This window comes from Pseudochaenichthys georgianus, chromosome 3, assembly GCF_902827115.2.
Source record: "Pseudochaenichthys georgianus chromosome 3, fPseGeo1.2, whole genome shotgun sequence".
In the NCBI taxonomy this organism is placed as follows: Eukaryota; Metazoa; Chordata; class Actinopteri; order Perciformes; family Channichthyidae; genus Pseudochaenichthys; species Pseudochaenichthys georgianus.
Genome location: NC_047505.1, coordinates 31,334,856 through 31,356,646, shown reverse-complemented (window position 1 = coordinate 31,356,646; position 21,791 = coordinate 31,334,856). Strand labels below are relative to the sequence as shown.

General features: G+C 40.8%; 3 protein-coding genes across 4 annotated transcripts in view; 2 read left to right on the top strand and 1 right to left on the bottom strand.

Annotated features, from left to right (window-relative positions):
• Positions 1–1,069: 1,069 nt before the first annotated feature.
• On the top strand, positions 1,070–9,062 carry lamp1a (lysosomal associated membrane protein 1a). Its single transcript, XM_034109646.2, has 9 exons — positions 1,070–1,479; positions 5,267–5,373; positions 5,473–5,692; positions 5,986–6,147; positions 6,232–6,437; positions 6,926–7,051; positions 7,148–7,214; positions 7,302–7,469; positions 8,072–9,062. The coding sequence occupies exons 1-9, from the start codon at positions 1,425–1,427 to the stop codon at positions 8,209–8,211; spliced, it is 1,251 nt and encodes a 416-aa protein (XP_033965537.1). The 5' UTR covers positions 1,070–1,424; the 3' UTR covers positions 8,212–9,062.
• Positions 9,063–9,198: 136 nt separating this feature from the next.
• Positions 9,199–20,885, bottom strand: LOC117466432 (growth hormone-regulated TBC protein 1-A-like). The gene is made up of 8 exons (XM_034109659.2): positions 20,201–20,885; positions 18,466–18,617; positions 18,223–18,381; positions 16,744–16,868; positions 15,766–15,862; positions 15,335–15,507; positions 10,848–11,033; positions 9,199–10,255 (listed from the first exon to the last, which is right to left on the bottom strand). Exons 1-8 carry the CDS (start codon positions 20,269–20,271, stop codon positions 10,163–10,165), a joined length of 1,056 nt encoding a protein of 351 aa, XP_033965550.1. The 5' UTR covers positions 20,272–20,885; the 3' UTR covers positions 9,199–10,162.
• Positions 19,486–21,791, top strand: part of tmco3 (transmembrane and coiled-coil domains 3) — a 37,049-nt gene continuing 34,743 nt past the window's right edge. Inside the window, exon 1 of one of the 2 annotated variants that reach the window (XM_071206657.1) lies at positions 19,486–19,524. The gene's annotated coding sequence lies outside the window, so the exon portion shown is untranslated. Of the gene's footprint in view, positions 19,763–21,791 lie in introns of both variants that reach the window. The other variant, XM_071206655.1, reaches the window with a different exon arrangement.

Genomic DNA, 21,791 nt, shown 5'->3' with positions numbered 1-21,791 from the left:
TTTGCAGTTTAAGTATCAAAACATTGACATTACTTAGATCAGAAGTCATTTAAACACCACAACACTATAATGTCCTTTTCCGGGCCTTGTATCACTCCCTAAATCATACAAGTACGTTTTCCATTCTCTTTCCAATCAGTTTTGAGTTATCTTCAAATCATTTTTGATTCAAAGGCACTAGGGTTTTAGTTTTCTGATAAACGAGCCATTCGGGATTTTGATATCTAAGTTAAGGGAAGATGGAAATGAAAGTATATTTCTTAATACTTTCACGGCAGGGAATGTACAGCTTTTTATATATCACTTAGAAATAGATATTAAATCAATGATAAATTGTTGTCTGACATTCAAGTTGAACTATGCAGGGAGATTTTAGCATGGCCCTGATAAGTCTTGTGCAGCAGCATAAAGCAGCCTCTGCGTTCCTTCTAGGGTTTGCACACCCTCGTGAATTGATGATGTTGTCAGCTGACTTCCCACCACACATGCAGCCTGCACAGGGTCTGTCTGGACTCACATGCTGACTTCCTATGTTGTAATCTTGACGTTGTTCTTCAGATGATACAGGATGTGTAATATAGCTGATATCTTGCATGGCATGCTAAAGTGTATTTTCCCATTTCCATACCTTTAACCAGGCAGCTATTGTATTAACAATGTTGTGCTTTGGTATGCGTTTGTTTGAAAGTGTCAGAAAGAGAAGGCAAACAAACCAAAGTAAAATGTTGTCCTGAAATTGTTTTGGTGTTTCCCCTCGTCCTCCCTCATTATTATATTTGTTAGCCTTGGCACATGTAGCTTGTGTGAGTTCCACGAAGGAGAAGTGTAAAATTATTCCTGGAAGTGCACTATTTGTCTCATGTTTCTCTTTACACCCACTCGTCATTATGTACACAGATATGTAACTTCTTATTTAGTCGTGTTTTTCAAACGCAGTATAGTAAACAATGCATTACACTGTTACTCTCTGTGGACTACATTTGTGACGTTCATGTAAATGGGGCCGAAAACAGTTTATTAGGACTGCCTTTGATAGAGCTCGTGAAAGAAAGAGGAGAGGGGGGTGGCTCACGTGACTGGGTGGGTGGCTCTTACTGCTACCAGTTCACATGACGATTGACGAGACATGGTTTATTCAGTCTGTGTGGCTGTATGACCGACAGCTAAACGCGTTTACCGAGAGAATACCAGCAGGACGTGCTTTAGGATTACTAAACAACGGGTTCCTGCATCTTTGGACAGCAGATACACGCAAACAACAACAACAACAACAGTGACGCCTCGCTTTAAGCGCTCCGTCAAGTCAAGTGCAGTACGTCGCGTAGACCCACCTGCGCCCGCAGCGCCGACACAACACCACCTTTGTGTGCTCGACGCCATCTATTACCCAGGAAAGAAAGAGAGGAGAACTGTGACCGGAAAAGATGAGAGTCTATTACTCTTCCGCCGTGCTTATCATCGCCTGGCTTGCGGTTTTAGGTGAGTTTTATATGTAACAAAACACAACATAACCATTGTCTGTTGTGGTGTCCGTTAGTGACAACATGAAGCTCAATGCTAAACGTTCCATCAGTCGATTAATCGAATGGATGGAAACTTTTGTATCGATTGATCAAATTCTAGTTACAACTTCTCAACATGGGACCCCTTTCATTATAACACTATAAGAGTATGAACTGATGGTCAGACACAGTGGTGGAAGAAATATCCAGATGCATTTGAGTAAAAGTGCCAATACATTATTGTCAAAATACTTCCTGCATTCAAAAGGTTACTTAAGTAATAGTGCAAAAGTATTACCAGAAAAATGTACTTAAAGTATAAATATTAACAGTTATCATTGTGCAGAAAAATGTGTTTATAATATAAAAGATTTTTAAATAATTTGACTTTTTTGTGACTTAAAAAGACCAAAACTATTTGAAGATGTCACTTTGGACAATTCTTTCGATATTTGATAAATTAGTTGACAATTGACAAAATAAACTATCCTGACGAAATTCAGAAGAATGATGATTGACAATGTAAATAAATAGAAAAATGATCCTCAGTATGTTGTAGTAGCAACAGGTATATCTAGTAATATGTGTATACTATATAAGGTTGGCTAGTAATGAGGCAAGGACAAAAGTCTTAAACTACCAGCATTGGATGTAGAAATGTTCTATATTCATTCATGACTTGACTTATAATATAATAAGGGACCTCATAGTGTCAGCAAGTAACCAGTTAAAAAAGACACATCCCTCCTAGTTTAAGCAAAAACTGATTGATGGATCCACTGCCCTTTACATTTTCATGTAGCTCCCTGTCGTAAAATAATCCAAAGGTCATCTTTCCTCATGTAGCAATGGCAAAACAGTCCCTGGATTTATTTCACTCGATTCTGATATATCAGCCAGGTGTTGTGGACCAGCAGGCTGGCCTCTTTGTTGTGCCATTTGAGAGCTTCACAGGACCTCTATATGGCTTTGTGTTGCACACACAGCCCAGCAGAGGCCTACTGACAGTGTTGGTTTATGACCTTTTAATTGGCCTGACACACACGCACACAAACACAATGCTGACACATGAAAACAGGCCAGTGAAGTTGTTCAGTAGTTGCAGTATTGAGTATTGTAATACTCAAAAACGGACCATCGGATGTAGTTGGGCGTTCCGTTTAGATGTTTCCACAGCCCCTCCTGACGCAGCATTTCTTCGATACAAGCAGCAGAGTCAAGTCACTTTCTGTTTTGTTATCCTCTCCACGCCGACTGTCTATTGCTGCTCTCTGCAGCTTGATACGTTGAACACGCAGCCGCTCTCTGCAGCTTGATACTTTGAACACGCAGCCGCTCTCTGCAGCTTGATACTTTGAACACGCAGCCGCTCTCTGCAGCTTGATACTTTGAACACGCAGCCGCTCTCTGCAGCTTGATACTTTGAACACGCAGCCGCTCTCTGCAGCTTGATACTTTGAACACGCAGCCGCTCTCACCTCATGATCAGTTTGCAGTGTTGTGTAAACCCATTGCTGTGTGTTTACAGGGTGAACAGAGGGGTGACATCAGGGTCAAGTTTCAGCAAAGTAGCAGCAGAGGGAGTGTGTGATTTACAGAGAGCCTCACAGGACTGAAGCACAGGCTTTTACCATAGTGATCAATACATTTGGAAAAGCTCATGTTAAAAGGAAGTGAGGGAAAGGATATGAGATAAATAAAATGTGTAAAAAATAGATCTCAGTCAGTCCGCTCAGTAATAAGTGAGTAGTGAGATAGATTTATTGAGTTTATGGCCTACAAGACATATTCTCAATAGATCTATCTACTGTAGGCCTGTCACAATACATGTTTTAATTATAGATACAATTGTTAATGTTTACTGAGTGCAATTTTTGTAGATTAAGCCAGAGGATTCATCTTATTTATTGTTCTGGTTGTCTGGTTTCATCCATTTTATTTTCTCAATTTATAAAAAAAGAAATTGTTATTCAATAAAAATAAATTCACTTTGAAAGGCTATTCATGCAATATAATATTATTACATTATCATTACATCAGTGGCATACAATTTCAAAAATATTGTTCAGCACAATTACTAAAATAAAAGAACATGCGCTGTTTAAAAGTGAACCAAAAGCAGTCATACATCAACCACAAACTGCCTTCACTTCTCGCTAGACCTTCTGGGAAGTCTGAACATTGGGAAACTAGTGTATTGTGTTGCAACAATATGTTTGAGAATCCCAACCAACATCACACACCCATACGCACGTAACAGTGAGTTGGCCGATTCCAAGGCATGAAGGCAATACCATGCTAATGACTCAGGTGACGTGTGTGTGTGTGTGTGTGTGTGTGTGTGTGTGTGTGTGTGTGTGTGTGTGTGTGTGTGTGTGTGTGTGTGTGTGTGTGTGTGTGTGTGTGTGTGTGTGTGTGTGTGTGTGTGTGTGTGTGTGTGTGTGTGTGTGTGTGTGTGTGTGTGTGTGTGTGTGTGTGTGTGTGTGTGTGTGTGTGTGTGTGTGTGTGTGTGTGTGTGTGTTGTCTGCTGACCCCTGATGGTGTCTGTGGGAACTACTTTATTGTTTATGTAGGGCATGGCACCATGTAACACTGGTTATGTTGTAATAATCGTCATTGCCATAATTTGTTATTCTTTAAGTCAAATATAAATGCAGATAATGAATACAATTCAGGTCACATTGTGGATTAATAATTTGTGGTTTGCAAAATAAAAAATCTATACATGTTGTTTATCATTGTGGCATGTTTGTAGTTTAACGAAAATCTGACACTCGAGTAGTATCACTAAGTTGTATATTTATCCAGAATAAAGGAGGAAGACAGCTGAAAATAAGTATTTTCTTTAGTATGGAGAATACACATTCCATGGTTACATCCAGATGTGCCGTACCACTGGGTCGAGGACAAAGCGACCCATATTTCCAATGTTATAGCCCAAGAGATGCACAAGCGGTAATTAAGTCTATTATTGACCTTTTGACATTTGTCAAAGTGTTTGTGCAGTGTAATATTAAAGTGTTAGAAATGTTTTAAATATTTGTGACGAGAATAGTTCTGTTGCTCTTAATTGGGGGTAGCATTGAGAAATAAAGAAATGGGTACTAGTCGAGGGTCGGACTGGTTCAATGTTTATTGCAAAACGTATTGAAATTAACTTATTGCACATATTAAACCTGGAACTAACTAAGCTTAAATTATTGCCTATAAAAACAACACTAAACATTAAATAATCAGTTGCATTCATTTCTTATGGCTCTATCTGCAGCTTTTCCAGTCATTTCTTTTGATTACATTTTTCCACAGGCCAACAACAGCTTCAAAAAAACTATTTCCCTCAAAAAAACAAACGTGCCCTGTTGTCGCAAGAAGAAAGAGTGCAGAAAGAAACATTGAAACTCAGTTTGCTGCTCTGTGATGCTAGTTCAAGCAGATACTTGGCATCTCATCTTGGGTGCAAGTTCATCAATGTTTGGGCTCAGGCTCTGAGCTGAGGAAACCCTCAGGATTGAGTGAAGGTGTGCGTGCAATATACCGGCGGGCCAGATCTAATAGTAATTCAAAATGATCCTGCGGGCCGAAATTCAATCCACTAAGGTCCTGATTTGGCCCCCGGGCCTTGAGTTTGACATATGTGGTTTAAGACATTGAAGAATCGTGTCCTTATGCATTTTCACGAATACATGCACCAACCCAGGTATGAATTAAACTGTGTCTTCTGTATGCCTAATCGTCACTGTTGGCCTCCCTGTTCTCCTCCAAAGGTTGCATTCAGGCTGTTACCCTTGAAGTGAAGGAAGGGAACTCCACCTGCATTAAGGCTGAGCTCTCTGCATCCTTCTCTGTCACATACACCACCTCCAGCAGCACAGTACGTACAGTGAACAACACAGTATAATCATTTCCCAAAGCTTTAATATTGATTACCTTGATATGTATCTGATTGTAAACTTGGGTTCTCTTTCCTCAGAGAACCGTGCAGTTCCCTCTTCCCAACTCCACCACGGTGGATACAGCCAGCAGCTCCTGTGGCACAGAGGAAAGCTCCCCGTGGCTGGTGGCCGTGTTCGGGCCCGGCCACGCGCTCGGGCTGAGCTTTTCGACCAATGGGAGCCTGTACAGTGTGGCTAACCTGACGCTGCAGTACAACCTCAGCGACACTTCTACCTTTCCTGATGCCAACAGCTCAGGTGAGAAAAACATGTCAACAAAACGTCCAGCGCAGTGCAGTTTGTGTGGTGTGGTAAAATGTATGCGATCCTTGTGTTGACAATACAATTCACACCATATTTTAATATATGAAGTAAGTGAAGAAAATGTTTTATTTATGGTGAAAAAAAAGGAGCAAAAGTGTGTGCTTATATTTTCTGCAACTAGCAAGTTTATACACATTTTAAGCCTCCTAGTGAATTTACATTAAAACAACATATGCAGTTATACCCTCAGGCACCATATTGATTTCTTATGTTTGATTTTGTCCCAGTTGTAATCACTGTGGTATCAGCTTCAGTTGGGATCTCGGCGACGCTCAACACCACCTACCACTGCGTGAGCCCCTCCACTTTTGCAGTAGGTGGAGCGACTGTCACTTTCTCTGACATGAGGCTGGAGGCGTACATGCCAGGAAACGAGCTGAGTCCAACAGGTACCACTGGGAGGGATTGTGGGTTATTCTGACCTGCTTCTTGATGGTGGATTACACATTTCTTTATAATTTGTTTCCTCACAGAAAGCATATGCATGGCAGATCCGACCAGCTCTACAGCTCCACCTACCACTGCCGGAACAACAACAACCGCAGCTCCAGCCCCAACCCCCCCAGGAACACCTGAGCGAGGCACCTACTTTGTGAACAAGGGCAACGGCACCCAGTGTCTCCTGGCCCAAATGGGACTGCAGCTCAACTTCACCTATTTCTCTCGTTCTCAGAATAAGGTAACAGTTAGCTTCACAAGCAACACAATAAACATGTTGTCTGGCGAGTTGATGAAGAATGGCCGCTGAGAGCACAATGGAGTGCGCACCATTCGCACCTGTCAGTTTTAGCCAGAGAGCCACTTCCATCTCCTGAATGCAATGAAGTGACAGAAAAGGGGGAGATAATGTTAGCCCAGGATTGAGAACGGATTACTGGTTATTACATCCTTAATGGTGTATCTCCCCTATTATATATTTTGATAAGAACAACATTTAACTTCCATGTATGCCGCCGAGTGCGTACTTTTGTAGAGACAGCAACAAATCTAGCACTTTAACTGCGTCGAGTTTGAAGTGCTGATTTTTGTGAATCAAGGGCTTGGCGGTTTTAGTTTTAGTGCACATCATTTGGTTTTATTTGCAAAGGTTTAGAAACCTCCCCCCTTCAGTCTATTATGTATAATAACCTTCAAGTAAACAAAATGTATCTTTGTCTACTTTTCCAGACTGTCCAGGAATTATTAAACCTGACTCCCAATCTGACAACTTCATCAGGCTCATGTGAAGCCAGCAGTGCTTCCTTGGTTTTGACACAGGGGCAAATCACCACGCTCAACTTCACCTTTACTCTGGTAAGATCTTCCTGCGCCTGTTGAGCAGGTTGCTCTATAGTGTTTCCATTTGAGTGTGTGGATACACATTTTCTTTCATTCAAATTGTCTCCTCAGAACTCCACGAGCAAGAAGTACCACCTGAGTGGAATAACCCTGCTGGCTGACAGGGCTGATGCCATTGGTACGTCATTTGTCAGAGGCAACATGACTTTTTGTCTTGGCTCTGATTAGCTTAATTCAACTATGACTGATCTTTCCCTCTCCACAGCTCCCATCTCTGCCAGTAACAGCAGTCTGGACTACCTGCGCAGCACCCTGGGACGCTCCTACATGTGCAACGCAGAGCAGACTCTGGCTGTGGTGCCAAGCTTTTCTCTCAACACATTCAGACTGCAGGTCCAGCCATTTCAAGTCACCACTGACCAGTTTGATACAGGTACAAATACTTTGTGTAACCATCCCTGCTGAGGTGATGGCCTTGTTTGTTAGGAGGAGTAGGTTGCCCTCTGCAAAGTGCCATTTCACAGATGTACCGCAGACCACTGCAGTTAACATAGACATGTTGGAAGAAGAAGTACGCATATTTAACAGAAAACTCCTTTCTTACAGTGAGAATATAAGAGTTGGATGAGAAGATTAAAACCACCAATGTCTGTGAAAATAAAAATAAATAAAGCATGTAACCACTTATAATCACGACTTTAGGGACAACTTAAGGGACTGACATTGAAGTAGTATTCTCATCTAACTCTTGGCAGGAAAGTGAATTACCACATGCCACAAAATGTAAAGCTATTCTTCTAATCGTTTTTTTTGTTGCATTATGCTCATCCACACTGGTCGTTTTTCCAACTGGTGAAACAACCACTAAAAATCACAAAACCAGAACCATTTGAATATTGAGCATTGACTCAAGCACCCTCACTCAATTCAAGTTGCATTTCAATATTTAAAAAAGGCACTAGAAGTGGTCAAACATAATAATATATAGATCCAAAATTCTGCCATGTGACACAAACTTGTCCTGTTTGTCTCCAGCGGAGGAGTGTCAGATGGACCAGGACCTGATGCTCATCCCCATCATCGTCGGAGCAGCTCTGGCCGGCCTGGTGCTGATCGTCCTCATCGCTTATCTAATAGGAAGGAAGCGGAGCCATGCTGGATACCAGACCATCTGAGTGGACCCCTTCATTTCACTTCAGCCTGACAGACTGGGGGGGGGGGTGAACCAGCGTGTGAGAAAGAGCTAGTAATACACTGTGAACACGAGCATGACTGAATGAAAGCAGTTACTCTGGGGCGAGAGTGCATGTTTTTGCATATCCTATGTGACCTCTGGATATTTTTCTTTCACTTTCTCTGTGATGATGAGAAGCCAAAGACCTGCTAGTTTTAGACGGTGTGCAACTTGATGAGAATCACTGAGGGAGGCAGTTTGAATTTGTTGTGGCAAGTCCATTGTAAGCGGTTTTCTTTTGTTCCATTAAGTTCTAGGATTTGGTTGAATTGCTTGAACTGCTGGTTTTATCTGTCATTATTTATAAAACATCATGAAATACCACATACAAATAAAGAGGAATTTGTGTGCAAGTAAAAACATTTTTAAAGTTAGGTGGTGCTTATTATTTGTTAAAGCTTATGAGCTAAAGATAATCCTGCGCCAAGAAAAGGGAAAGCTCTTATTGTTTTCCAGCCATAATACTCCAGTGAAGAAGACTGTCCCCAAAGCGCACTGAGGCAGTTTCATTCTGATTATTAAACAGTTGGGTTATTGTTATGTGTAGAGCTGCTTTGTGTGAACAATGTGTTGTGGTTCGACACAGAGTGCGACTTTGTATTACTAAAATGTATTTAAAATCCCAAGTAAAAAGGTGCATGGATTATTTTTCCATTCTTGCTTTCCCCGACTCTCTCTTGAAAGATGTGTTAATATAAATTGTGATTTGATCTTTTATTTTTATAGAAAATGGTTTGATCTCGTTTTCTATTATGCATCCTACTGAAAGTTAATTAAAATCTTAAAACTCCAGCACTGATATATTTTCTTGAGTATGAGTGTGTGGTATTTTACACAGTGAACAGTGAAACAACATTTGATATCACGTCTATAAAATGTTAGTCAACAAAACCTAAACCTTCTAAACATAAAACCAATGACATTATAGTTTGAATTTCGTTTTTTATTTTGGTTTAATTCAGTGTCAGTTTTCCAACAAAGGTTCGGTTTGGTTAGAGCCAGGTTAAATGTCCCAGAAGCATGTGACATGATTAACATACCAACATATATATGGGTTAGAAAACTGTAGGAATGTTCATAATATTTAAATATTTTTTTTAATTGGACAGTACACCTGAGAGGGATTGCTTGGTTAAATGACATTTGATATATTACTATAAATCATGGTCATGTCATTAAACTCTACACAATTAGACAGCATCCACATCAGGGATTCATTGTGAAGCAATATCACCATCTCCTGGAATGTCAAGTATGTTCATATGTTGTGGTTCAATATCACAAATTGATTGAACTGCTTATTTTCGTGTTAGTTTAGGATAATAACCCTGCACAGAACAAACAGGAAACCCCTTTGTGTGAAAAGAGCAGCTTTTTCTTAGTTACACTTCGATCTTTAAATGATATCAATTATGCATACTATGACATTTGCTCAAATATTGAACACAGACAATAATCCATTATTCAGATTTTGAAATGTTTGAAAATCTGTTTCTGCATAACTCTCATTCAGTTACAGCATTCGATTGCCAGTCTTCATTTACCATCAATTTGAAATACAGTGGGCCGACACATTTATCTGACCTGGCTGCTAATCTTTTTTTCTCTACAGTGTCTCTGACTTTCTGGAGTAAAGTGCATCATTTAACAAAAGCAAGCAACTACAAGTTAATTCCCAATGGAATGCTCAGCTCATACATCGCTAAGAATATTCTCATTTCACAGCATAGTTACACTTGGGCTGTAAAATTGTCTTAAATATGACACAACCTCAACAGCATGTGAGAGTCACTGTGACATTCATGCGTCAGTAAAAAAGAAGAAGGTGCAAACGAGCGCTCGGGGCTCATCCCGGTGGAATGTGTATTGAAATGGAGCAACAGGCCGTTGGTTCAGTGTTCTTCTGCACTGATGCGAGATCGACAAGTTGCCCGCAGCTTACTCAAGGTTGCAATGGAGAGACTTCTTGGTTCAGTGAAGATTTTCTAGGAAAGACACAAGGATTATCGGATTAAAGGCAGCTGATAATAATGGACATCCGTTTTATACGGATTGGTCTTTCCTCCAGTGGATAACATTTTAAAGGTCCCCTATTATACTGTTTTTCATCAATATAGTTCTCAAATATATACAAAACATGCGTCTGAAGTGTCATGATACCAAACAGATCATGACTTGTAGCATCCCATAAACCCCTCTGTTTCAAAAGTGCTGATTCTCTGTCTTTTACTTCGATGAAAATAAGGTGCCCCTCCTCCCCAGACCTCTCTGCGAGATATTTGGTTAAAAGAACATAATGGTGCTCTAGGAGGAGATGCAGGTGATAAGGTGGGTGGTTGGTGATTGGCTAAAGGTTACACAAGCCAAAAAAACATGACATGAAGTAGCAAAATCTGATCAGCTCATTTTCAGACAGGTTTTTATATAAATGGATCAGGACATATTTTTTCCTGAAACTTTCAGAATCTCTTTACACAGAGGGGACACATGTTTATGTATAAAAGACATGAAAAAGTGGATTTTGCACAATAGTTGACCTTTAAATAAAAAGCAGTGATGTGATTCCTCCTTTTTTACCTGCATGAAAGTGTGACATTCTTCCACAAATGGTCCCTGGGTGATCTGCTTGAAGTTCTGGCAGACATCCGGCAGGGACTGGGCCTGCTGCAGCAGAGCCTGCTGGTGCTGGATCAGAGTCAGGGCCACGCGGAATAGGATTTTAGAACCCTCGTAGAACAGGCAGTCCCAGATCCGCAGAACTGTCTGCAGAGAGACAACAAGAATGAAACTGGCTACCTCAGCATACAGCATTTTATATTAATGTACTTAGCATTAAACAGTGATGCAAACACAGGTATGGTGAAAAAAGAGCGAACTATTCGAAGCAGGAAAAAAAAGCATAATATACCATCTGACAAAGGCCTGTGCTATAATGCTTCAATTAACTGGCTATTCTTTATAATATACTCAGATCAATAGGAGACAGAGATGTTAAGTTATAAATCAAGGGTTTTTCTAGTTCATAAACATGTCCGTGGTAAAATGTTTAGAACACACAAGCAGAAATCTGCCGGAGTCTTCTGGCACATGTCCCTTAAAAATGAAGTCTAGCCACAGATTCTTGTCTTTTTCCAGGGATGGCATTGCATGCAGTCCCTTGTTCCGATTCTTGCAGCCAACACCAGCACAACGTTTAACTCCCTCAGACATCTTGGCAAGAACAGGCAAAAACAAAGATGTGACTGGGGGAGATTTAGCTTTCCGACAGCCTATATGCGAATGAGAGGTTGGGCAATGGCCGTGGCCCAACCTTTCATCCCCCTGATAGGTGGAGAGTTCACCATATAGGCGGAGCACACCTTTTCTGACGTCAGAGAAATAGTTTCTACTGCTTTACGTCTGCTTTACCAACTGCTTTACGCAACCGACTGGTGCTGCTGCTGCGTCATGGCGTCACCAGTGCTTATCAGGCTCTAGCTCCGAACCGGCCCTGGAACCGCGTTGGTGTCAAAGGGGCATTAGTTCGCCGGACCCTCGCAGCGGTGTTACAGCGCAGAAGTGCGCCGCATTTGCGCATGACTGATGTGCAACAACATGTGACTCCTCTGTTTGTCTTCTGTTGGTCGCTTCTTAGCAGACCCTTCACGTGATAGCAGAGCAAACAGGTACATGAGGCGTAGAGCGAGGGGTCATTGTCCACTAGTCGTGCTCGCGGATGGATACAAAAATATCCAATTGGCGGCCGTTAATAAAAGTAAAGTAAAGTCTATGTTTTGAAGTGAGAAGTTGTCCATCAGTCCGTGAGACGGACCCCCCCCCCAAATAGAAACTCTTCGGTTCTCCACGAATTACACAAGTCATCCAAATCAGCGTGAGGGGACCTATCATGCAAAATGCACTTTTGTACGTCTTTTATACATGAATATGTGTCCACGGTGTGTCAGGGAACTCACCAAGTGTCAGAAAACACAACCCTCTCTCTTTTACTCCATATCCAAATCTCTAAAAATGGGGCTGCAACGGATCTGATACAGACTGATACAGATTTGAAATATCTCTGACGTCAGAAACGAGGAGCTCCGCCTATATGGGCAACTCTCCACCTATCAGGAGGAGACAGCCACGGCCATTGCCGTTCGAAAGCGCTGGAGACGCTGTAGTACATATGCCAGGCCTGTAGGTGGCGCTGTAGTCTGCCACAAAAGCAGCGAATAAGACTTCTCAGATTCAGCCCTTGCAATAACAGGGCTAAAAAAAAGAGCAAATAGAGCGAAATGAGGCATGGCTAAAATGCATGATCCGTTTGGTATTTTGAAAAACAGACATGTTTTATATAGGTATGGGTAGGGTTGGGTACCGAGAACCGGTTCCAACATTTCGATTCCAACGGCATCACTTAGAAATGTGAATTTCGGTTCCGCTTTTCGATTCCTGAGGAACTGTTTCTCGCCGCTCTCCGTAGCCTACTGCATGACTGCAGCGGGGTGGGAAATGTAGCGTTGTATCTACATTTCCTACAGTGTAACCTGAGACCAGGGCCGGCCCGTCTCACTGACATTATAAATGTTCGCCTAGGGCGCCAGATCTGTGGAGGCGCTGCGCTGACAGCTCTGGGAGAAAAAAAAAAATGTTTTGACCGTTGGTGCTCATCCTAATTTTCGGCCTTGATGTAACAACATTCATAATTAAGTAAATGTAACACCCTTTTCATCCCGGTTACACTTTTCATTTGCCCTGTACGATGGGCGCTGCAAGTGATGAAAATGGGGGATGTTGGCTTATCTGGCAACCGCAGCTCACAGCCAAAGTGCGAGGGAGCGAGGGAGAAAGGGAGGGTGCACTGGAACCGGCGCTGTTGTTATTAGCATCTGGTGCTAGCTGCTCTAATGGAAGAAGAAGATGTTTCTACAATGATGTGGAGGGAGAGTCCTCTCCAGTCAGACTGAGGCTGATAACTACAGCTCAGTGAGGTAAAGGACTCTTGAGTGTTTAGATAGTTCACTTTAGTCTAAGTTATCTCAGTGGGTCTCAAACGTTTTGATCACAATTTATGTAAACACATATTTCCAAGGCACTCCTTTATAATTATTGGGATAAAACAGGTTTGAAATCATTCCAATGTAAACTATAGACATATCGTTTTAAACTGGAGATAAAAAAATATGCATAAATAAAATAGTAAAATAAGATATGAATGAACAACAAAAATAAAATGCGTTACATGTAGGCTATTTGTTATTTAATTATTAAAATGTAAACCGATCTTTTTCATATGGGTGTTTAGAGTTGTACCCCCTAGATCTAGTCTCTAGTAATTCTGCGTGTGCACCAGATTGAAGCATTTTACTTCAAAATGTTCAAACATTTCTTCCCGGTATGCCTGAGAAGGCAGATATGCTTGTTTTTCTCAACAAGAACTGTTTTTAAAAGTTGGACTGTTGCACTGTTGTAGCTTCAGTGGTTCGCAGGTTACAGTCACATAGCAGTGAATATAAACAGACTGATTTATGTGAATATTACTTTAAACTAACCTGTGTAAAAGTTTCTCGAATAAATGTAATTTTTTTGGTGGAAGAAGCATGTATAGTTTTTTTACCCTGCCCCTCAAAGAATCGGAATCGAGAACCGTTAAGAACCGGAATCGAAAAGTAGAATCGGAATCGTGGAAATTCAAACGATACCCAACCCTAGGTATGGCCCTACAATATATTATTCAAATATAGCATGATAGGTCCACTTTAACTGAGTCCTCAAACAAGTACCTGGGGATCCCATTAATGTAGCTTATTTTGCAAACCAAAGGAAAATTGTGATTTAAATGACTTTCTAATGCACCAAAAAAGAAAGCACTTTTCAGTGTAAAGATTAAGGGAAGTGAGGAATGTATTCTTTGTATTATCTTTACTCCAATTATTCTTCTTTTCCTTACATTGAACCTCCTTACCAGCTACCTTTAAACTATACATTTACAACCATGGTCTCTACTCCTTTCAAATGGAGCAGAGTATAACTTGGACACTGCCGGAGGAACCCTTAAATACATCTAGGGACTAGGGGTGGGACATTAGTGAGGAATAATGTCCTTGTGGCTGCAGTATTAAGTGTCAGTGCAGTGTCTGTGTGGGGAGGGGGGATCTGGAGTGAATACTGTGAACATCTGCAAGTGTTACGCCCTCCTCCTGGAGCTCTGTGTATGTTATTTGGAAAACAGACATAACAGAGCACGCCCATCCCCAGACCAACAGAGGGAGTGAGCAACAGCAAGGACTGTTTACATGGTGAGCTGGCTATTGGAACAACAGGAGTTATATATATTTATATCTGAATCCACTAAAAGCAGCTCTTGTATAAATCACATGAAGAGCTTTTATTGTTTGAGAAATGAGAAACAATTTATCAACCAAAATGTTAAGTTTATAACACCTTTGCTTTCTCATATACCGTATCTATCCCCTACATCATGTGAAACCCTCAGCCCCTGAACAGTGACTTTTGATCCACCCCACAAACATTATGGATTACATTAATGCACATCATGTGAACAACATCTTTTTTTCTTTCTTAATACTGTGAGCCATGTTCATGCTCAACTCTGACTGCATTTTGCACATTTTTGCACTCATGTCTGCGCAGCCCTCAACTTTCAAATATAATACACTGTAGTTTTCCAAATATTGTCCTATTTTTAGTGTTTGAGTTTTTTAGCTTTTACAGTTCTTTGTATAGTTCAATTAGATAAATACTTGTCTTTGTTATCCTTTTTGAATGTTAAATTGTTTCCTAAAAATAGTTTTTTTTTTAACTATTATTTCAACATATTTTCATAGAATGTTTATGTTCGCACCACCAGACACCAAAAAAAAATTCCTTGTAAGTGTAAACGTACCATTAAACTTGATTCCGATGCAAATGACCAGAAAGTATGTCTGTCTTTCCACACTGTCGGTTATCAAGCTTTCCTAAAATGTTGAATTAATCAGGATACAATGTGCTGTATACATTGCGGTGGAAATGTCAAATCTTCCCTTGTGTCCGCACTATGAAACCCACACAGAACCACTCACCTCTACTGGCAGGACGTCTATGTAAAGACAGATGAACCATCGGGACACCACGAGGCTCCACATGACGTTATGATCCATCATGGTCTGCCACACTCCGGGGATTTTCACTTTCACCAGTTCCCCCAACACTTCCTGGTCCGTTTTCAGCCCCATCATGGCGGGACTGTAGTAGTCTGAAACCACACACAGAAGCATCATTGTGAGTTACACATTGCTCTTCCAAACAGATTTGAATACATCAATGTAAACAACAGGATAAATGGAAAACAGTTTTAATTCATAGTGACATTTACTACTTTGAGTGAGTGCATGATACAAAGGAAGTGTACTGTAGGTCTTAAGCCTTGGCCAGATAAAGACCATGTGACCAACAGGATTATTCTTAGCTCAGAGAAAAGGGACAACTACAACATCTACACACACATACACACCTGGTAAGATTCTACCAAGTAGTGCATCCATCAGCCAGAAGGACTTCTCTTCATCTTTTGTAATGATAAGTAGATACCCTGCTACGAAGTTCATCCCCTGAAGGAAAACAGAAAAAGACACAAACTCAGGTCATGGTCACATGAATCTTGAAATCGTGCCCTAGAGCTCTTTAATAAAGCATCCAGGAGAGAGAGCAGGACATTTATGCTGGAAATGAAACAAAGCAGCACCAAAACAAAAACATGAAATCCAGATCAGGCTTCCTGAGTTTGGTTACAGACGGATGTTTTCGAGTGATACTTCATAAGAAATGTAGATGTCAACAAAGCCCTGCTGTCATTTGAATTGCAAAGCAAACTGGACGAGCTCTGGTGAATGAGATTTGCCATTCACATGGTAATTATTAACATATGCAATACTGACACAAACAGCCTGCTCAAAAACAGTCCTAAGCCTTCATTGAAAATGTTAGTCATACAGCGCAATAAACAAACAATGTGAAAAACTGCATGATTTGATATCAAAAGTGTAAGATGCTGTAAAAATATTATATTCATCAAAATACACTTAAAGGTGGGGTAGGTAAGTTTGAGAAACCGGCTCGAGATACACTTTTTGTTATATTCCATGGAATGCTCTTAACATCCCGATAGAAATGAATATCTTAAGTGCTTTGACAAAACATCCATAAAAGAATGTCATCTGTGGAAGCCGTAGTACTGTAAACAGCACGACCAATCATTTTAGCCGGCCCGGCTAAAATATCTGGATGGCCTACCTGCCTGTCAGCCTTCCATCTGTTCACAAACTTATCTCGTGCCCTCATTGGTCACGTTCGTGTGTGTTGGAGGAGGGGCTCTGTAAGGAAGTGGCAGATTTTTTTCTGGCTGTGTATTTTCGAATTCTAGCGCACCCGAGCTGGTTTCTCCAAAATTACCTACCCCACCTTTAAGGCTGGATCTTTGCAGTGATATTACCTGACAGTAGCCCACATTTGGGTTGTGGTTGCCATAGGCCAACAGCACGTTATACAGAGCTTTCTGCATACATGGGTTGGCTGTCTTGCGGAACGCCACGTTGTCTGGAAATGTTCTGTTCAAGTCTAAAAGGAAAAAAAACACCAAAGAAACAAGTATTCAGAGCTGCTTTGTGTGTTGATCGGTGCATAAGAGCATGTTGATTTCAAATAAAGAGCACAACAGTTTGCTTTATGCTATACACAGTTATAATAATAAGTTAGGTTTCTAAAGCTCTTTCTAAGCACTCAAAGTCACTTTACAAGGATACAATTTTAAAAAACAACAAAGATGAAATGATGTGAATTAGAAACAGAACGGTATGCTGTTTTTTGACAATAAGCCACACACACACACACACACACACACACACACACACACACACACACACACACACACACACACACACACACACACACACACACACACACACACACACACACACACACACACACACACACACACACACACACACACACACACACACACACACACACACACACACACACACACACACGGGGCCCATGGCTAGTGCAAAGATTAACTTCTTGGAGACTCTTCAAATACATACGAGCACACATTCATGGTCTATTATTTTGAAACCAGGTCCTTACGGTTAAAGTGTTGTTTACCTTGTAATCTCAGAGAGAGAGGATAAAAAGATTGTGCTCAGGATAACTTTACACAGTCCTTGGTCATTTTATTATAACCCACTGAGCAGTGTTTAAGCATATAACTCAACTTCACACTTATTACTCAAGCTGGCTTTCCTGGACTCCTTTATCTCACATACTCGTTAACACATTGCAGTTTTCTGTCTGTATGCCAAGTCAATGTCTGACAGGAGGAAACATCAACATGGGAGCTGGTCTGGTTGTAGAACAGTCTCACTTACTCATAAAGCCACAAAGGGGATGCCAGAAAATACAAAGTGTCATGACTTTGAACACCAATCATCAGTGTAGCCGACTGTTGGCTGTGGCTCTGTAGTGTGTCTGCCACTGTGGGCTACAGTCAGCAATAACCAGCCAGCATTCAGCCGCATCAGCACACTGACTCAATCACCCTCAGAGGGTTAGAAAGATTTCCCTGACTTGGGTTGTAAAATGTTGTTTTATTCATTTGGACCACATGATGAAAATGGCAATGCGAAGCAAAACGTGGGACTCAAATTGGGAAAGATACACAGAGTTTCAGGTTTCTTTAAGGATGTTTGAGTGCACTGATTAATATTTGTCTTGGCTGATTCTGATTTTCTTTCTTTCTAAGAACTATAAGTGACATTCTTTGCCATGTGTTTCAATTTGACAGGCCAAAAATGAAATACAAGAGACTGATCAGTCACAGGGCGTGGCCGAACGGTTCTGAAAGGCTGCCGATCGATTGGTGCATCTCTACTGAATGCCGTGGGACTGAATGAGAAACAGTTTGCAGTCTGACCTGTGCAGATGGTCTCCACCAGTTTAGGGTCATGCTGGGCTCCGAGCAGGGACTGGTAGTATCCTGGGTTCTTCTCTAGCTGGTCCTGACCCCCGCTGGAGGCCATCCAGATCAGAGCCCGGTGCTCATTGGGAATCCCCTTGCGTACGTAGCGCTTTACTGAAGGAGAGGTTAGGTTTCGTTCAGTTTTATGTTGTGTGCTCAGTATGTGAAGATACTGCCGTGTTCAATTTTAGCACTCACGTTTTACATTCTTCTGCACTCTTCTTTTCCCCTTTAGTAGTTTGGACCACTTGATGGTACGTCGGGTCAGCACCACTAGATACTCAGACATGAGCTCCTCATATAACTCGTAATCAAAGTCCTTAGAGCGCTGAAAGCCATACGGATCCACGCTGTGCCAAAAAGAGTTAGAAACTGTTTAATGAAACACTTCAAAAGGATGAATGATTCTTTGATTTAGTTTATCACAATCATCACCTGAATCACCAAGCATTCACATGAGAGCAGTGTCAGCTGTTTATGTGCTTTTCCTTGTAAACCATGATGTAATTGATTGGATTTAAAGAAAGACTGAAGACAACTAAACAACTTTGGCTGAACATTTAATTTAATTTATAATTCAGTTAAAATATTGAACTTGGTATTATAAACATTTTGTAAAAAGTAAAGTAAAAAAGCACTTGAAAGTTATTGTCACACAATTATTGTCATTAATTAGTATTCACATTAGCTACATCTACCTACATCTGGTTCTAAATGAAAAAGTTGTGTATGTACAGTAGGTGGATCAACCTAATGCCTTAGGTAACACCATAATCTTCCTGCAGCTTAACCCTTTTACAAGAGCAAAGTCATGCCTGTAGAATACATGCAGGCTGCTACATCTGTTTTGAAAATATTTAACAGACTTAATCCCTTTACTACACAGGCTCTTACTAGTGTTGTTCTCCAAATACTGGGTGAAAACAAAGGAAGGCATCATCATGCAAATGCTATGTTTTTCATGACTTTGTTGTCAAAGCAGAAGGAAGGGCACACGTTATCAACCTGGAGTGTGTGAATGTGGCACCTGATTGCAGGTGTTAGTTTAGGTTATCACCGTTTGTGTGAACTGTGCAACAGCTCCCTTTCAAAAAAATAAGTAATTCAATGTACTGCCATGAAGAGCGTGGATTGCAATCATCTACACAGAAAATAGATCATCAGCCTAAGTTTACTTGCAGACAAATTTAGTCAACTGCACTTTATCAAGGGCAAATCCACTCCAGTCCCATGTTCATTCAGTTGCCAATTTATTAGGTACGTACAACTGTATACCTTTTTGAAAGTTATGTTCCGATTTAGAAAGGTGTTGATTGAACTTAATGTTCATTTTGGAGGCTGTAGTTTATAATACTTCGATTGCCCTCATTGATATAAATTGGGGAAACCACTATTAACTTCAATAGAGCTACAAAGTTTCTACAACCTCTATGATGGCCATACCATTGCATCAACACCACTCTAAGAGAGTTTAGTGAACATCATCTTCCTGAAGGTAGTTTATTTTTTATTTTAAATGTAAAGTTGTTTACAATGTTCCAATAGGTCTGTTTAAATCAGATCATTACAATTGAGTTCACTTTTAAGGGAACTATACATATGTTTCTGTAAAGTGTAGTACAACAATGTTTCAGTATCCATACACATTGCATACTGAACTTTATGGGTTTAAAACTACAAACATGTTTTGAAAGTTGTTAAAATACCACAACCTGTAACCATTAAAGACTAGCCGCTTGTTAACAACTCAAGTAACGTCAACGGTTTAAAGTAGTTTACGTCAGTTAGCTAACCTTACTGCTTCCAATTTGAACAAAATGAGAAATAAAACAATTAGCTGTTTCTGAGTTGACTTTTCAGTTAAGTTACTGGCTTCCAGATATCGATGAAACATGTTTTTAAAGGTTTTATTAGCTGAGAGAGCCCTGGTTACCTGTCCACCCTGTCTCTGGCGCTACCGTCCGGGGAGCGGGTCCTCTGGGCTGGCTTGCTCTTCTTCTCCATTGCCTCTTCTTCTCCGGTGATATCCTGAGAATCTGTGCTAGAGTCTCACCATGAATCCACCGTGTTGTTGTTTTCCCCCAAGATATGTCAAAACAACAATGATAAAGTTCACATTAACGTCGGAGTCACGGTTGGTTTAAGTTAAAGTTCGCTTTTAACTTTTCTCCATGTTTGCGTGCGGAAAGACGGGGACGAGATCGCTGCCTTTTTTCCTGCAGTTTTCCATGCTATTCCCGAAACGGGAAAGACGGGAAAAACATTCTTTAGCGATTCCTTGAGCAAAGTACTCGTATTGTCCAATTCGTCAAATGTTGTTTTAATGATCCGCCGATGTCTTAGCTGTGTGTAGAGAGTAGAGTTTGAGTTTGATCGCCATCCGCATGCACCTGCTGCTGCTCGGAGTGTAACTAACCGGATTGAAGCTCCGATAACAACATCCACAGATAACCACTACATGAATGCAACCACAAGTCACTTATACTCTCGTTGTCCGACCTAATTTACTACTTCCATGGAAGATTTCGGACTCGTGACGTAATGGCCCCAGGACGCCACACGTCAATCAGACCTAATGCTGCTTTCGAGTGATTCCCGGAATATCCCACTTCAGTGCTGTCCTCAAGGAAAGGCAAGATGCTGTCCTGATTCTGTGGTGCATTCACGGCACTTTGGTTGGAAAAAGAAGTGCATCTGAGAAAAGTGTATCAGATAGACAGAGTTACCCACATTCTTGAAGCGTTCCTCATGTTGCCACTATGTTTGCCTATCACCAACATGTTATATGAAGATTCTGTTAATGTAGCCTTAACTTTTATAGCCTACTTGTCAACTTCTATGATCGCATCTATGTTTTAATGGTATTTATTGTATTATTTGTTTTTGTACTTATATTGATCTAGGCCAATGTGTCTGAAATATAGTTATATTCAAAACTGTTGTTATGCATCTGATCTTAATGTTTGTGCTCCTATGCTTAACTCAACATGTAGATTAGCAGTTACATAACTGGTTACTACTTCGACGAGGTACTTGTTGTGTGTCCGACGACACATAAAGGCAGCAAACATGCTAAGTAGCCGCGCCCTTCGCAGCGCAGCCACGTAGCTCAGCACCTGAATGCAGCCACCTGCTCACCTGAGCTGCTGCTACAGTCAGTCAAATATACCTGACTCAAACATATATGATGACTGGGTGATTTCTTTATATACACAGTCTTTAGGTGATTCAGAGATTTGCAAATATGACAAGCTTATGAAAATAAATAAATTCAAACATATTACACCCATCTGTCAAATGTGTCTGTCTGGTCTGGCATCAGCACATCACAGAGGGGAACATCTTATTCATAATGGAAAAGGTGACAGCAATTGAAAATGACGCAAACGTTAATGAAATCACCAGATTGATTCCAATTTGATTATGTGCTAATGAGAGAATCTGGAGCAGAGCTTATTGTGTCTCCAAGCTGTCATCCACTTCCAGGCAGGACTCCAGTAAAATGACAGCCTAAGGGTTGTTAT